General features: G+C 42.9%; 1 protein-coding gene across 2 annotated transcripts in view; it reads left to right on the top strand.

Moving 5' to 3' along the window:
• stk40 (serine/threonine kinase 40) overlaps positions 1-18,379 on the top strand; it is a 99,915-nt gene that overhangs the window by 35,903 nt on the left and 45,633 nt on the right. For both annotated transcript variants that reach the window (XM_068011142.1, XM_068011143.1), the window contains exons 4-6: positions 1,423-1,563; positions 3,106-3,327; positions 4,724-4,776. In XM_068011142.1, the coding sequence (XP_067867243.1) occupies positions 1,423-1,563; positions 3,106-3,327; positions 4,724-4,776 (416 nt within the window). The remainder of the gene's footprint in view (positions 1-1,422; positions 1,564-3,105; positions 3,328-4,723; positions 4,777-18,379) is intronic.

Raw genomic sequence — 18,379 nt, 5'->3', positions numbered from 1 at the left:
TGAGGATGAAGTACTAGTGGTTATAGGTTTGTCACTGGTGTTGGTGTTTGTGGGAGCAATTTCAAGTGATGACTTAAGTGTATTTCACAGAGCATATAATGGTACCAATGTGCTAAATGAGCCCAGTGAAGGTTGAGTTCAAGGCCAACAAGGTCTCCTTTTGTTAACTGCTACACTGCTTTTAGGATCCCTGCCTAGAGGAGATGGTGATTGGAGGCCACACTTGAACCACTGGTATTTATCTCCATGTACCATCGACTGCAGCCAGCAAGTTCATTTGTGAATATTACTATTGTATCCAGTTACTGCTATACCATTGTTTCTTCTCCCTCTTTCTCCTTCCAACCCCACCCTCCAACTGTTACAAGTATGCATGGGTTGCATTGGAAGATGGGATTGAGTTCAGCTGTGGTGCTTCCTACAATATGTGCTTGCTGAGACACTCGCTGTCCAGGTCCTTGCTGGATGAATGGCTATTGAGACTAGATATGAGAATGCCATTTGCTTTATAATGAATGAATGAATGCAGAATCCTTCAGGAAAACCTATAGATGTGATTTTGGCATGTTACAAAACATTGTTCATGGTTCGGGCTCCTACCTCTTTCCCCATTGTTGGAAGGCTGTAATTAGAATTGGACTGTGCTGTTTCTAATTACTCTCCACAATTGTGCAGTTAGACATCTTGCCTGATGGCTTGCTCTGTTTTCTTTGACCAGAAGGTTTAAGAGATTGTAGATGTACAATTGTCAAGCATGGCCACAGATCTGAAAGTGCAAATACATGGATCTTTAAGAGCATGATAGAAGGTGGAAAAAACAAAAGAACAAGTAGGATTATATATAAGGGAATTAAATATAAAAATGTGATTAAACCTGCATTACATGTAGAGCTATTGAAAAGGTACACTATAGACTTAATATCACTGGGTCCCATCATTATACTAAATTAGGACTATGCACGAGAAAGGGTTGAATGTTTTAAGAGGATAAATAAGATCATTTCCACTGGCCACTGAATCTGTAACAAGGCATACATTTGGGATTGGTGGAGGCATGAAAGCAGAAGTTAGAATATTTTTCTTTCCCCACACATAAAGGGGTTACTAGTTGTTTGAGGCAGCAAAAATATTAAAGGGCCTGTGGAATGAGCTGGGAAATGGGCAAGTAGTTTCAATGCCGAGCTGGCATAGGTACAGTGATTCCAGTGGTTACCTCCTGTGCTGAATTTGAGATTCTGGGAGAAAATACTTGTGTATATATACAGGAAAAGTTGCTTCATCAAGAGTCAGTGAGAAACCTACTTGCTTTTTATGTGAGCACTGCAGTGTCTTTTAATTGTATTGATTGAAAAACGGTCATTAAAATGAAAAGAGATACTCTGATATAAATAAATATTTGCTGACTATTTTGCCCTCCTTCAGATTCTCACACTTGAAGATAGAGGTGAGAGAATGGAAACTCAGGAAGAACGACAAGGAAAGATGCTTTTACATACAGAATACTCTCTTCTGTCCCTTCTTCCCAATCAAGATGGAGTGGTACATCACCACGGTCTCTTTCAGGTAACTATATTAAAGCACAGTGCATGGTTACTTTCACTGACCTCATTAATCCTACACAGTCTTCTGGTGATAGTGTCTATAACCTTTTCTCTGCAAATTATTTCTCTCTTTAAGCTCGTATTTATTTCACAAAGCTGCACCGTGGCCGTAAAATATTTAAAGCAGGAGTCGACCAAGTTGTACACAAGGTGTAAATTGAATCTGTCTGGAGGACAAATTTATTGAAACCTTAATCTGGATTAGTCATTGAAATAATGAAGGGCACACGTCCTTAAGAATCTTATCAAGGTTTCTTTCCACTTGTGAATTTCTTGGGCCAGGCAATTGTTCACCTGATGCCTGCTGGCCATTGGGAGGGGTCTGGGAGCAGATGCTTTTGAATTTAATTTTCTTTCCCCTCCCTGGTTTCTGCTTGACACTCGGAAACACTCGCATAAACATGAGCCAATGTAAGTTAATGCTGGAAATGAGGCCACATCAAAGTAACCTATTTCAAAAGTCAAATGTCTGCAGCTTTGTGCTGCTTTAATATCCTTTGTATTTAAGTACAGAAAGCAAAGGTACTCTTAACCGAATTGGCAACAATGCAGTAGGGTTCAATTTATACATCAGTTGTGGGAAGGTAAAAGTGGGTGCAAGTTAGCACTCGGATTTGAGATTAGGTGTGATTGATTTATGGTTCTTAATCGATTTTCATTTTTCCAACTAGCTGTCCTGCACATCCACATTACTGTGTACTTTTCCGTTATCCCACTCGACAGTAGTGTGTGCTATTCAAGATGTAAAGTAAACAAATACCATTGGCTGGAAGGGCAGCAGCATCTTGCAGGACTCTTGAGAAAGGGTTAACAACCTGGAAATTGTAGAAGTGTGGGCTCGCTGCAGTTCATAATCTGGGAGAACCAGTGTGTCACGAGATCAGTGTGGGATTTTGAAGTGAAATTTATTGATGAGTGACCATATTAATAAAAGGATTTAGCAAATTTCTCTGGAGCAATTCGGTCAGGTAGCATCAGGGATTTATCCGACATTTTTTTCCAATGTCTCAGGAAAAATGTGGCAACAGGAGTTTCAAGCATGCCTTTCAGGACAAATGTTCTTACGCTTGCTTCTAAGAGCTTTTCAGAGATGGAAACACTGGCAGACTTTTTAAAGAGATAGAATAGGCTGAACTGGGTTTTGTCCTTCATGTTGATTTTTAAAACTCCAACTGGCCGAAGTGAAACCAAAACAATTTCAAGAGTCAAGCCTCCTGTCTCCTATAAATCGTGACCTGTCACTTCTCTGTAACCATCACCCCCAAGTCAAAAAAAGGTCCCTGCTGGGTATTTATCCAAGACAGGTGACTTTCAGTACATGATGTTTGCAAATAAGACCCCTCAGTCCTTTTAATGACCCTAGTTTAAAAAAAAATTAGGGGAATTCTTTTCAGTTTTCCCAAATAAAACCAGAAGTCCTCAAAATTTAACAAAAAATGGAAGGATTTTCATAACAGTGCTACCTTAAAAAATGGTCTGATTTTAGATGTCTAATCGTTTACAGGATAGGGCTGTTGTAGAAGAGTTTGAGTCCAGTAAGCTTGTACGAAGGATGAAGAAAAGGATCTGTTTAGTTCTGGACTGCCTCTGTGCCCACGACTTTAGTGACAAAACTGCAGATCTCATCAATCTACAACATTATGTTATCAAAGAGAAGAGGCTCAGTGAGCGTGAAACAATCGCAATATTCTATGATGTGGTACGGGTAGTGGAAGCTTTACATAAGGTAAAAGGATTTTGTTTATTACATTTTACTTGGAGACAGGGATTTTGGTGCTGATGGATGGAGCAAATTCAATTTGGTTCGGATAGAAAATAAGGTCCTCAATGTGAATATCTGTAAGTGCTAGGAACCATGCTTGGGGCTGATTTTTGTCAGCTAATTGGGAAGAGTTATTGCAAACTCCTGTGACTTTAGAGGAAAAATTACATTAACATCGCAGGACCTAGTATACCTGTGATAAAGACACATAGCAACAAGAGTAGGTCATCCAGTCATCCGAGCTTGTTGTACCATTGAGTTAGATCATGGCTGCTCTGTACCTCCACCCCATCTACCTGCCTTTACTCCATGACCCTTAATCATAACTAATCAAGATCGATCAGTCTCCATCTAGCTCATCCCTTTAGTATTCCAGTTCACCCTGCCTAGCTTCCAACTGCATTCTGAGCTTCCTTGATGTACTTTTACTTCACTGTGACTTGGTAGATCATTCCACCAGCTTATTTTTTGAGAAAAGATCTCTTTAGTTTTAACTTTGTCTAATTTGAATAGTTTTTAATATATGCAATCAGCATCCCAAAGGGGAGCAAATAGTTACCTTACAAGTAAGAGTAACTACAGTTCTATGGGCAGATAGTGTTTAATCTTCCTATGCTTGCTTTACTTGCCCATTTGCTTTTCTCTCTTTCAGCAATTTAAGAGGATCAGAGGCACTGAAGTAAAGCTTTTCACAAGTAACTCAAACAGGCTATTGTGTAATATGTGCTTATCTGCTGATCTACCTGTTGCTTCTTTATAAAGGTCAAGGGGTAGGAATTCCTTTGCTTATGTGTAGTGACATGATAAATGGGTTTACGCAGATGTCCTCTGTTTAGAAATGAAGCTCAATTATTGAGCATGTTCAAGACAGAAATCAATTGATTTCTGAATACTAATGACATCAAGGGATATGGGGATCTTGGGGAAAAATGGTATAGAGGTATGGTGGAGCAGGCTCAATGGGCCGAATGGCCCCTACTCCTGCTCCTACTCCCTATGATCTTATGCCCCCTCTACCCGCTCCCCCCCCGTCCCCGTCCCCACCAAGCCAAAAAGCTGTAATCAGGTACTTGTCATGTAGTAGAGTAGCTGTCAGTTGATCCCCCAAACAGGACCATCCTGACATGGTAAAAGCAAAGATGATCACACACCACCATTATCTGTAATTTGTAGTGTATTTAGTGACTTTGATACGGAGAAACCTCGTCTTTGAGATTATTTTTAACGCCTGTCAGTTGGATGTAAACCAAACCTCTGGCCATGACCCTTTATAAATTACTTTTTATTTCAACTTCACTCTGACTGCCCTGGAGAAGGTTGCTCAATTACAAAAAATAATCAAATTTCTTTCCTACTGCAGAAGAACATTGTGCACAGGGACCTGAAGCTGGGGAACATGGTGCTAAATAAAAGGTAAATTGAAACTGCTTTATCTGTCAATTATTGAATCTACATTTTGTTCATACTCTTTTATTTTGTTCTTTCATGCAATGTGGCATCTCTGGCAAGGCCAGCATTTGTTGCCCAATCCTAATTGCCCTTGACAACTGACTGGCTTGTTAGGCCATTTCAGAGGGCAGTTATGTGTCAACCACATTGCTATGGGTTTGGAATCACACGTAAACCAGTTAAGGACAGCATATTTCCTTCCCTAAAGGACATTAGTGAACCAGATGGGTTTTTACAACAATTGATAGTTCCATGGCACATTTGATTAATTGAATTTAAGTTCCACCTGCTACCGTGGTGGGATTTGAACCCGTGTCCCCAGGGAATTATTTTGAGCATCTGGATTACTAGTCCAGTGTCATTATCACTACGGTACAATCTCCCCCTTGGCTTATCAAGTTGAGGAATATTAGTGCCGGAGAATGGAATGCTTGGCGTGGGCACTCATTGTCAACATCGAGTACTCCAAGATCACAGTTAGAGCTAAGCTTCCTCTACTCCACCTATGTACCTGGACTCAAAGCTCAGAAGAGCACCTATCTATTCCACCTCTGATATTTTTCCTTTTCCCACATCAGTCACGTGTGGCTTTTCTGTGTGCGATTGCCAGTTGCAGGTAGTTTTGTGTATTTGGTATTTGGGCTGAGGCTGCTTAAAATTATCTCCCAAAAGGCTGATAACTAGTGGTCAAGAGGAGACTTTCATCTTGTTAGTCTGAGCTGGATGTGAACCCAGATCCAAAAAATGGAAGCCCAACATCCAGTGCAATTCATCAACCCAAACCCATTGCTCCTTTATTTAATTGAGCCATTTCTGTAATGCAACCAGTTGCAGCTGGTTTGGTTTGAGTCAGTCAGGATGCATCAGTAAGTCACCACTTGGCAATGTGACAGGTCTTGGTATTCCATCTGTAAACATTAAACTTGGAAACATCAATTCATGTGCTGATGTACATAACTGAAGAACTTCGGCGATTGCAAAGGAAAACTTAAGTGCTGGAAATCTGAAATAAAAACAGCAAATACTGACCATATATCACTAGTCAGTGGGTGCCTGAAAGGAAACAGTCTTTTTTTCTTCAGATGCAGCTGATATGTTGTGCAGTCCTGACAATTTAATTCTGTTGTTCCATTTAAAGCTTTAGTCTTGTGCTTTCATTTCCCTCTTCACCTCCAAACAAGAAAAAGCTGTGCATCTGCCCTCACCAAAAAGGAAACATTGTGATGAATGGTGTTCTCTTGCCAGTTGCTTGGAAGTGTGTAGGATCAGCTTAATCAAAAGTGTATATTGAGTTCAACAAACATTATTTTTAATCTTGTATAGGGATTGATGTTTGGTTTGTACTGGCACTACAGTTTTTTCTTTCTCCTCATTTGTTGGCTGGAACTTGAATGCAAAAAAGAAAATTTAAGTCAGCAACATGCCAACACTTGATAATTCTTTGTAAAGAGCTGTTTAATTGCAGAGTCTAAACTTATAACTTTGTGATGGAAATACTTCAACATTAATAGAAAAAATCTTGGCCACTATACCTTCAGTGCAGTGTATGATTCCGTACTGTATAGTTCAGAACTGCAAGTCGTAATTTGTTGGCATTTTTCAAGACATTGAAAGTGAATTTTTGTAATTGGGTTGCATTTAAATAGCCGGATTGAAGTTTGAATTCAGTAACCTGGAGTGATGACCTCATTGCATTCATCAAGGAATGGATGTTTTGGAGCTGGTGCTAGACAGTGTTGGTTAATTTGCTTTCTGCGTAAAATACTCTCTGCTGTATTTTCCAATCCTGCGTGTGAGTTTGTTTCCCACTTGGTTTCTGTCCGTGGTCTTTCTATATACCTTGTTACATTTATTTAATCACTCCTGTAATTCTTCCATTCCTGAGCAAATTTGCCAGCTGCATCGTTAAATTTCAAGAAAAAAATGAACACTTTGAGTTTTGAAATCGGTAAATGTCCTGTTTTTTTGAAAAACCGCAATATTACTGCCAACAGCAGGTTACATAATGCATGCTAATACTGCGCTATAACTCTGATTTGAGGGACTCACCCCTTACTGAGCAAACACTTGGCAGTTTAGTTGTAAGTCAGGAGGTCAAGAGAGTTTTTGTTACATACATGAAGAGAATAGCTTCTAGCTTCAGTGGAACCCACTCTTTCCCCATAATCACTTTGATTAAAAGAGTAGAAGGTATATTTGTGTTTGTAAGTACATGGCCATTTAAATGAGCCATGTGCAAGTTGTGGTGAACACATCCCTCCCAGCAGTCAGTATTTTTAGGCCATTCATTGTGCAAAATAAATCAAAACTCTGCCTGCTGAGAAGGCACTATAATTCTGCATTAATATGTTGGCTCAGTGTTGGAGTTGTATTATTTAGTAATCTAGTAAAGTGATTGCACCACATAAAAATGGTGCAAGTTTTTAGATTTAGATTTACAGAGGGATGATGATTTTTGAGCCATCTCTGAAATATGTTCCATGCTAGTACAGACAGCAACAGCTCATTTCTTGTGTTGATTTTCATTTATTCCAAGGCCTAAAAATCTATCTTGTTTGAATAAAATCAATTTTCGAATAATTTTACTCGTCTTTTTTCATCCCTTACACCTGGGATACACTGCATGTGTGTCCTTTACCGATGGATGTAGTGGCCAAGAACACCAGTGAGCGAGAGAGCTTTGCTATTGTGTGCAGAAGCTATCCACAGCCTTTTGCATGCATCTTTCAGTGGCGATTAATGCAGGGTTTTGATTTAGATGTATATTACTCAGACTTGATTTGAGGATACTGTCCATCCCATTAAAATACCTGCTGTTGGCAAGTGATTTATTTTTAAGCGTAAGCAATGTGTGTTTTTAAATTCTGTAAAGAATGAAGAAACTTAGCTGGTGTACTGTAGCTGAAACTATGAATGCTTACATAGGAAGACTCCACTACCACTGTGCCACCATTATTTTGAAAACAACCAAATTTCATACTTACAAGTTGTCTCCTGCACGCTCCAGTTGAGCAGGATTCCAACCTTATCTTTTGCTGATCTTAGTTTCTCTGCTGTGGAAACTGGCAGTCCTGGGGGAGTAAGTCTGTATGGCTTTGAATTCTTGAGTGTGTCCATATTGGATAGGGGAAGGGAAAGGAAGAAATGAGCAAAAGTGACCTGAAACCTTGCTCTTTAATTGCACATGGTAGGGCTTTCAATTAATGACTGTTCAGTTTTTATTTTCTTTTGTGTTGATGTAGCTGTGGAGTCTACCTTTGAGATTACTAATGAACTTGTACACCCGTCTTTCAGCAAGGGGTTATCAACCAGGTCCAGCCTCAAGTCGAACATGTCCTGCGCAATGTTCCTTAATGGTACTGGGAGATTTTTTTGCCCCGCCCCTTACTTTTTTTTTTGTTCTACTCAACCATAGGATGAACTGATGTTTTTAAGTTGAAACTTTTACCATTCCATCTACAGGCAGCAAGACGTTTGAAGCTGGTTGAACGGCTTTTTTGTCGCAATTTTTATGCCGCTAAAACAGATAACGCCTGAACAATGGAGATAAATCTCTATCCTTTGTGGCTTAGGAATGCTTCTTGATTGGTTGCTCTGGTTACCCAATTGGCACTTAATGATTGGCGAGAGGCAGAACTGCTTTGTTCCAGAACAGTTGAGTGTTTGCATAGAATATTGATGACACTTTTCGTTGTGAAATTCTTAGTGTTTGCATTTAACTGACTATAACCATGTTGCAACTTCTTGTGCCATTTTATAGATTGAGCGCCCCATCAGTTATGTTTTTTAAGTTCCGATCAGACCAAGTACGTTGCTTTTCACAATACTGGATTAAAGACCACCTCAGCTGTACAGTTAATTATTGTTAGCTGTGAACCGCACAGCCCAATCTCTCACAATCTGACGTTACAGGAAAAAGGGAAATAATGTCTATCCACAGTGGTTGAAACCAGTGTACAAACTCATATGACTATTTTACTTCTAACCAAAAGCATTTGAATGGTTTGATACTAACCGTTGAAAATATTTTGTAACCCTTTTAAGGGTTACGTAGTCACGTGTAACATTTTGACAGTGTGCAGTAATGAAAAATGTTCATTTTGTACACACTGCTTCTGACTTTTTGTTTGTTCACTTGCATGTCCCCACTCTGATTCTGTGTTGTGGTTTGCCATGACATGTTCATGTGTGGTAAGAGATGGGTAGGGGAAGACAGGGAAAGGAAACACTTAACTGGTGTAGGAACTAAAGGATTTTAGGTAGTTGAAGGGTTAAAGTTCTTGCCACTGTGCAAAGGGAGAGGCTCTCAGAACCCTTCACTACAACAAACGATAGTCATTTGCTAGAGGAACCATGGCTTGCATGACTCATCCAGTGTAAATTGTGCTGACGCAAGAGAAGGCTTGCTCATATTTATAACCCTGGATAATGCAGCACAGGGAGCAATTAAAGCAGCAAGTGTCCTACCCGATGTCAGGGTGTGTGTGTGTACCTTCTATTTCCCCAGCCACCACCCACTCCCACGTTTGCTTGTAGTAGGCTTTCAGATGCATGGAAACGTGTACAGTGCTTCAAACGTTCCTGTTTCTGAAATAATGCAAGGCTGCGAATCTGATCTGCTTCAGTAGTTAAATGTTTGTTTAAGCTGGACGCAAGTAGTAGGCAGTAGTGAGATCCTGAGGCATGTTTTTTTTTAAAGCCACACAAGTAATTTGACAGTCTGCTTCACCTTTGTGATAATACAGCGTATGATTGAAAAGCTTTTGTGCTATACCCCTTTTGGATATCAATTTTGTTCACTAACGATGCTTGTTTCTGTGGCCTGTTATATTCTACAGTATAAGTGTCACTTTCATTTTGAAGAGTTGCACTAGGTTTGTGTGTGGGGTGGAAGCGATTCTAAATGTTCTAATTATGTAGGGGATTTCGAATGCTGTGATAGCTAGTCAGTATTGCAGTTATTTCTGTTAAAATTCTTTCTCTCTGGCCATACCACAGCTTCATACATCGCAATGTAGGTATTCTATATTTTTTAAGGTAGAAATTCCAGCCTGATATTTTTACGCCCATAACCAATAAAAATAATCACTGCTTCAGAAGTGCAGTCTCCACTCTGCCAGTGTAATATTTTCTTTTCCTTTAACCAGACATCCAGGAGCCCTTTGAGAGAGACTGCAAAATTATGGGCATCCTGATGTTGTAAACTCCAATTCAGTGTTTATAAATGAATAACAAATCTGACCTATTTGAGAAGCTTTTTTCCATTTTCTTTTACCCCGTCTCACCTCAAACCACAGACTGCTGTTAGGGGATCTAGTTGTACGTGTATCAGCAGTCCTGCCCGTTGTTCATACGTGAGCCAAATGGTCAGTATTTGCACGCTTCTTAAGTGTAGGAGTTGCGTAGCCAAGCTGGTTCCTGTCATGACCACTTGGACTTTCTAGTGGGTGTGGTTGTTACTGGACTAATAATCCAGAAAAAGTGATTTCAAATCCCACCATGGCAGTTTGGGAATTTGAATTCAGACTTTAAAAAAAAAAGCTGGAGTCAGTGAAAATAGTCAATGTCATAAAAACCCAACTTATTCACTAATGCCCTTCTTTTGGGCCTCCTTATCTTGAGAGACAATGGATACGCGCCTGGAGGTGGTCAGTGGTTTGTGAAGCAGCGCCTGGAGTGGCTATAAAGGCCAATTCTGGAGTAACAGGCTCTTCCACAGGTGCTGCAGAGAAATTTGTTTGTTGGGGCTGTTGCACAGTTGGCTCTCCCCTTGCGCCTCTGTCTTTTTTCCTGCCAACTACTAAGTCTCTTCGACTCGCCACAATTTAGCCCTGTCTTTATGGCTGCCCGCCAGCTCTGGCGAATGCTGGCAACTGACTCCCACGACTTGTGATCAATGTCACACGATTTCATGTCGCGTTTGCAGACGTCTTTATAACGGAGACATGGACGGCCGGTGGGTCTGATACCAGTGGCGAGCTCGCTGTACAATGTGTCTTTGGGGATCCTGCCATCTTCCATGCGGCTCACATGGCCAAGCCATCTCAAGCGCCGCTGACTCAGTAGTGTGTATAAGCTGGGGATGTTGGCCGCTTCAAGGACTTCTGTGTTGGAGATATAGTCCTGCCACCTGATGCCAAGTATTCTCCGAAGGCAGCGAAGATGGAATGAATTGAGACGTCTCTCTTGGCTGGCATACGTTGTCCAGGCCTCGCTGCCGTAGAGCAAGGTACTGAGGACACAGGCCTGATACACTCGGACTTTTGTGTTCCGTGTCAGTGCGCCATTTTCCCACACTCTCTTGGCCAGTCTGAACATAGCAGTGGAAGCCTTACCCATGCGCTTGTTGATTTCTGCATCTAGAGACAGGTTACTGGTGATAGTTGAGCCTAGGTAGGTGAACTCTTGAACCACTTCCAGAGCGTGGTCGCCAATATTGATGGATGGAGCATTTCTGACATCCTGCCCCATGATGTTCGTTTTCTTGAGGCTGATGGTTAGGCCAAATTCATTGCAGGCAGACGCAAACCTGTCGATGAGACTCTGCAGGCATTCTTCAGTGTGAGATGTTAAAGCAGCATCGTCAGCAAAGAGGAGTTCTCTGATGAGGACTTTCCGTACTTTGGACTTCGCTCTTAGACGGGCAAGGTTGAACAACCTGCCCCCTGATCTTGTGTGGAGGAAAATTCCTTCTTCAGAGGATTTGAACGCATGTGAAAGCAGCAGGGAGAAGAAAATCCCAAAAAGTGTGGGTGCGAGAACACAGCCCTGTTTCACACCACTCAGGATAGGAAAGGGCTCTGATGAGGAGCCACCATGTTGAATTGTGCCTTTCATATTGTCATGGAATGAGGTGATGATACTTAGTAGCTTTGGTGGACATCCGATCTTTTCTAGTAGTCTGAAGAGACCACGTCTGCTGACGAGGTCAAAGGCTTTGGTGAGATCAATGAAAGCAATGTAGAGGGGCATCTGCTGTTCACGGCATTTCTCCTGTATCTGACGAAGGGAGAACAGCATGTCAATAGTCGATCTCTCTGCACGAAAGCCACACTGTGCCTCAGGGTAGACGTGCTCGGCCAGCTTCTGGAGCCTGTTCAGAGCGACTCGAGCAAAGACTTTCCCCACTATGCTGAGCAGGGAGATTCCACGATAGTTGTTGCAGTCACCGCGGTCACCTTTGTTTTTATAGAGGGTGATGATGTTGGCATCGCGCATGTCCTGGGGTACTGCTCCCTCGTCCCAGCACAGGCATAGCAGTTCATGTAGTGCTGAGAGTATAGCAGGCTTGGCACTCTTGATTATTTCAGGGGTAATGCTGTCCTTCCCAGGGGCTTTTCCGCTGGCTAGGGAATCAATGGCATCACAGAGTTCCGATTTGGTTGGCTGTATGTCCAGCTCATCCATGACTGGTAGAGGCTGGGCTGCATTGAGGGCAGTCTCAGTGACAGCATTCTCCCTGGAGTACAGTTCTAGGTAGTGCTCAACCCAGCGGTCCATCTGTTTGCGTTGGTCAGTGATTATGTCCCCCGATTTAGATTTGAGGGGGGTGATCTTCTTGATGGTTGGCCCAAGAGCTCTCTTCATGCCATCATACATTCCTCTGATGTTTCCGGTGTCTGAGGCCAGCTGAATATGACTGCATAGGTGTTGCCAGTAGTCGTTTGCGCAACGCCTAGCTGTTCTTTGTGCAGTACTTCTGGCTGCTTTAAGTGCTGCGGATGTTAAATCGCTGGGGGCTTTCTTGTAGTTCAAAAGTGCAATGCGCTTAGCGGCTATGACAGGTTCCAGCTCTTCATTATGAGATTGAAACCAGTCTGCATTTCTCTTCGCACTTTTGCCGTAGGTGGTCAAAGCTGACTCATAGATGGCGTCTCTGATGTGGGCCCACTTGGTCTCAGCATCCCCTGTGGGAGTGTTTTGAAGGGCTGTTACAAGTGAATTTAGAAATTTTTGTAACAGCTGTGGGTGAGAAATTCTGCTCGTGTTGATGCGCGGGTGGCCCTTCTGCTTGGAATGATGCAACTTCTTTGGTCTGAGTCTAACCTTGCTGCACACCAGGGAGTGGTCGGTGTCGCAGTCCGCACTGTGGAAGCTGCGTGTGATTTGAACACTGTTTAAGGCGGCTCGCCTTGTGACAATGAGGTCTAGCTGGTGCCAACGACGTGATCTTGGGTGCCTCCATGAAACCTGGTGACAGGGTTTAGTGTGAAAGAACGAGTTGGTGATGCAGAGGTTATGATAGGTACACAACTCAAGCAGTCTCTGCCCGTTCTCATTCATCCTTCCAACGCCATAGCGCCCAAGGCAGGAGGGCCATGAGTCATGGTCGGCCCCAACCCTGGCATTAAAGTCCCCCAGCAGGAATAGGTGTTCGGTGTTGGGGATGCTGCTAATGATGTTATGGAGTTGTTCATAGAACTGGTCTTTAGCTTCAGGTGCGGAACAGAGTGTTGGAGCATAGATGCTGAGTAGGTGTACTGGACCAGAGGTGGTGAGCAGTCGGATGGACAGTATGCGTTCCGAGCCATTTGAGGGAGGCTCTATCATGCTGAGCAAGGAGTTTCTGATGGCGAAGCCCACTCCATGCTGTCTTGGTTCTTCAGGATCCCTGCCCTGCCAGAAGAAGGTGTAGTCTTGCTCTGCTAGAGAGCCACTCGCGGGGAGGCGAGTCTCCTGAAGTGCTGCAATGTCCACATTGAGTCTACTGAGCTCGTTGTTAATGATGGCGGTCTTCCGAGAATCGTTGATTTGTGTAAGGTCTTCCGACAGGCCAGGACACATAGTTCTGACGTTCCAGCTTGCAAAGCGAAGGGCTGGTACCTTCTTTCCTTTTTTCATGTTGTTTGGTGCGGTGTATCAGTCCACCTTTCGGGCAATGACCCTGAGCTCCAAGCACCCATTGAAGCAGGCAGACTGTGGCGGGACAGAACCTTATTGACCGGGGGCTGCCCGGTTTGAGGCGGGCGGTAGCTGTCCAGTGAGGTGCAATGACCTCTCCCACCGACAAAGGCAAGCCGTGGCGCCCAGTTTCTACGCCAATTTATCTGGACTTAAAACCCGTAACTGCTGCCTTCCGTGTTGTTTCAGTCGCTGTGAGGCAACTATGGAGTGACCTCTCCATGGCGCATGCCTGGGCAAATTTATGGAGGTTGAGAGTTGCCCAGTCGTCAAAACCCCCCTCTCGGCCTTTCTGGTGGGGTCCAAAGGAGTGCAGGACACGACGTTTGGCACCAGTATGGCTGCAGGAACTGCCGGAAACATGCCAAAGGTGACACATGACCGCCTACGGGGTTCCGCCCTGAAGGTAAGGAAACCTGCTGTGCTTACCTGGTCTGGCTAATATGTGACTCCAGTCCCACACCAATGTCAGTGACTCTTAATTTCCCTTGAAAGTGGCCTATCGAGCTACTCAATTATATCGAAACTGTTGCAAAGACCATTGACACCTTGAGAAAATGAGATATGGGCATTGAATGCAGCAGGGCCAGTGAAGCCCACATCCCAATAATGAATTGGGGGTGAGAGGGAAAGTTCTTCCTTAGGCAGCAGTAGAGGGAACTTTGTGTGTTGCACTCCTGCATTGGTCTGGGGTCTCTGAGGCTAATTGTGGAAGCCCAGCTGCTTGGCTGAGGAATCCTAAATCAGTACTGATTAGAGATCAAACCTAGTATATCTGCCTCATTATGACACTACATTTACTCCCTGAATGACCCCAAAAACTTCTCCCCATTTTAAACCTAGAAGTACATGAGAATGAATTTGGTCCTGTCACAAGTACCTGGAATTTCAAATGGGTCAGTAGTTTGCAGGGTGAGATCTCTTGGGTTAAACTGTACATAAGAAATAGGAGCAGGAGTAGGCCATTTGGCCCTGCAAGCCTGCCCCGCTGTTCAATAAGATCATGGTTAATCTGATTGTGGACTCATTTCCATGTTAATGGGAGACCCCTTAATTTGAAACTGTGTCCCCTCATTCTAGATTCCCCCGTGAGGGGAACCATCCTCTCAGCATCTACCTGCCTCCCCCCCCCCCCCCCCCCCCCAAAGAATCTTTTATGTTTCACTAAGATCACTCCAATGAGCATACGAATTGGAAGCAGGAGTGGGTTGTTCGGCCCCTTGAGCCTCCTCCGCCATTTGATAAGAGCATGGCTGATCTGATTGTAGCCTCAATTCTACTTTCCTGTCTACCTGTTATAAACTTTGACTCCTTATCAGTCAAGAATGTATCTAACTTAGCCTTAAAAATATTCAATGACCTTGCCTTCACTGCTCTTTGGGGAAGAGAATTCCACAGACTAATGACTGCAAGAAAAAATTTCTCCTCATTTCGGTTTTAAATGGGCGACCCTTAATTTTTAAACTGTGTCCCCTAGTCATAGTCTCTCTCATAAGGGGAAACATCCTCTCAGCATCCACCCTGTCAGGTCCCCTCAGGATCTTGTATGTTTCTATAAGATCATCTCTCATTCTTCTAAACTTCAGTGGATGCAGGCCCAACCTGCCAAACCTTTCCTCAATGATACCCCCCCTCGTCCCAGGAATTGTCGGGCGAACCTTCTCTGAACTGCTTCTGATGCAAGTATATCCCTTCTTAAGTAAGGAGATCAAAACTGAATGCAGTACTCCAGATGTAGTCTCACCACTGCCCTGTACAACTGTAGCAATACTTCCCTATTTTTATATTCCATTCCCCTTGCAATAAATGACAACATTCCATTTACCTTCCCAATAACTTGCTGTGCCTGCAGACTAACTTTTATATCTTGTGCCAGGGCACAAAGATCCAAGTGTACCACAGAGTTCTACAGTCTCCATTTAAATAATATACTGCTTTTCTATTCTTCCTGTCAAAGTGGAGAAGTTTACATTTCCCCACATTATACTCCATCTGCCAGATTTTTGCCCACTCACTTAACCTATTTATAGCACCGCAGCCTCACATCTCCAGGGACCCGGGTTCGATTCTGGGCACTGCTTGTGCGGAGTTTGCAAGTTCTCCCTGTGACCGCATGGGTTTTCGCCGGTGCTCTGGTTTCCTCCCACAGCCAAAGACTTGCAGGTGATAGGTAAATTGGCTGTTGTAAATTGCCCCTAGTGTAGGTAGGTGGTAGGGAATATGGGATTACTGTAGGGTTAGTATAAATGGATGGTTGTTGGTCGGCACAGACTCTGGCCGAAGGGCCTGTTTCAATGTTGTATCTCTAAATAAATAAAATAAAAAAAAATTAAAAATAGCCCTTTGTGGACTCTTTATGTCCGCTTCACAACTCACTCTTCTCAATCTGTGTGTCATCAGTAAATTTAGCAACCATACATTTGGTCCTTTCATCCAGTCATTGAGATAGATTGTAAATAGTTGAGGCGCCAGCACTGATCCCTGTGGCACTCTGCTTTTAACAGTTTGTCAACCTGAAAATGACCTATTTATCCTGACTCTGTTTCTTGTTAGCTAGTCCCCTATCCATGCTAATATATCTCCCCCAACACCATGAGCTCTTACCTTGTGGAGTAACCTATGATGTGGCACCTTATCGAATGCCTTTTGGAAATCCAAATGCAACAGATCTACTGGTTCCCCTTTATTCACTCTACTTGTTATATCCTCAAAGAACTAATAAATTTGTCAAACACGATTTCTTTTTCACAAAACCATGTTGACTCTGCCTGATTGTATTGTGGTATTCTAGATGTCCTGCTACTACCTCTTCAATAATGGATTCTAGCATTTTCTCAACGATATTTGTTAGGCTATCTGGCCTATGGTTTCTAGCTTTCTGTCTCCCTCCTTCCTTGAACAGAGGTGTTAAATTTGCAGTTTTCCAATCCACTGGGACCTTTCCAGAATCTAGGGAATTTTGGAAGATTATAACCAATGCATCCACTATCTGCAGCCACTGCCTTTAAGATCCTAGGATGCAGGCCATCAGGTCCAGGACACTTGTCAGCCTTTAGTCCCATTACTTTACTTTTTCTTTAGTGATCGTGATTGTTTTAATTTCCTCCCTCCCTCTTGCCTCTGGATTTTCTACTATTTTTGGGAAGCCTTTTGTGTCTTCCACTGTGAAGATGGATGCAAAATAATTGTTCAAAGTCTCTGCCCTTTCCTTGTTTCCCATTATTGATTCCCTGGTCTTAGTCTTTAGGGACCAATGCTCACTTGAGCTATTCTTTTCCTTTTTTCTATATTTGTAGAAGCTTTTACTGTCTGTTTTTCATATTACTTGCTAGGTTTCTCTCATATTCCACTTTTTTCCTTTTTAAGTTTAAGCCACCAGTTTCAGACCCAAATTTCTCCCCCTCCCCCAAACTGAATGTGAAATTCAGCATGTTATGATCACTCTTGCCTGGAGGATCCTTTACTATCAGGTCTTTATATCTGTCTCATTACCAGGTCCAAAATAGCATGGTCCCTGGTAGGTTCTGGAATGTATTGTTCTAAGCAACTGTCCCGAATACACTCTTATGAACACCTCCTCCGGGCTACCTTTGCCAGTTTGAGTTGTCCAATTTATATGAGGATTAAAATCACCCACACTTATTGCCATACGTTTTTTGCAATCCTCCATTATTTCTTGATGAAGTCTCTGTCCTACTTTGTATCTACTATTAGGGGGCCTATACACTACTTCAGCCTGTGAATTCTTTCCTATGCTATTTCTTAACTCTATCCCAACTGATTCGACATCTTGATCTTCTGAACCAAGATCGTTTCTCACTATTGTACTGATCTCCTCTTTTATTAACAGAACAACCCCACCTCCTTTTCCTTTCCTCCCGAAATATCAGATACCCTTGAATATTCAGGTCAACTTGCAACCATGTCTCTGTAATGGCTGTCATTGTACTCATTTATTTCTATTTGTGCTGTCAATTCATCCATATTGTTCTGAATGTTGTGAGCATTCAGACAAAGAGCTTTTAATTCTGTCGTCTTGCCATTTTTCCCTCTTCTGACCTTATTTGCTGGTGCACTGTTATGTTTGTACACTCTGTCCCTTCCTGTCACACTCTGGTTCTCATAACCTGTATCATTACCTTGCAGTAGTTTCCACTGACCTTTCTGTTTAACTTTCCAAATCTTCCCTCAAGTGATCCCTTCCCACCACTATTTAGTTTAAAGCTCTCTCTGCTGCCCTAGGTATACGATTCGTCAGGGTACTGGTCCCAGTGTGGCTCAGATGATGGTACAGCCCCCTCTTTCCCCAGTATTGGTGCCTGTGCCCCATGAATTGAAACCCACTTCTCCCACACCAGTCTTTGAACCAAGCATTCAACTCTCTGACCTTATTTACCCTATGTCAAGTTGCTTGTGGCTCAGGGAGTGACCCAGAGATTTATTACCTTTGTGGTTCTGCTTTTTAATTTAGCCCCTAGCTGCTCATACTCCCTCAGCAGAACCTCATTCTTAGTCCTACTTATGTCATTGGTACCCATGTGGACCACAACAACTGGATCCTTCCCCTCCCACTCCATGTTCTTCTCCAGCCCTGACGAGGTGTTCTTAACCCTGGTACCGAGCAGGCAACACAGCCTTTGGGACTCATCCTCCCCTTCCCCCAAAT

Source organism: Heterodontus francisci, chromosome 31 (genome assembly GCF_036365525.1).
Source record: "Heterodontus francisci isolate sHetFra1 chromosome 31, sHetFra1.hap1, whole genome shotgun sequence".
In the NCBI taxonomy this organism is placed as follows: domain Eukaryota; kingdom Metazoa; phylum Chordata; class Chondrichthyes; order Heterodontiformes; family Heterodontidae; genus Heterodontus; species Heterodontus francisci.
This window is presented reverse-complemented; position numbering and strand designations above follow the sequence as displayed.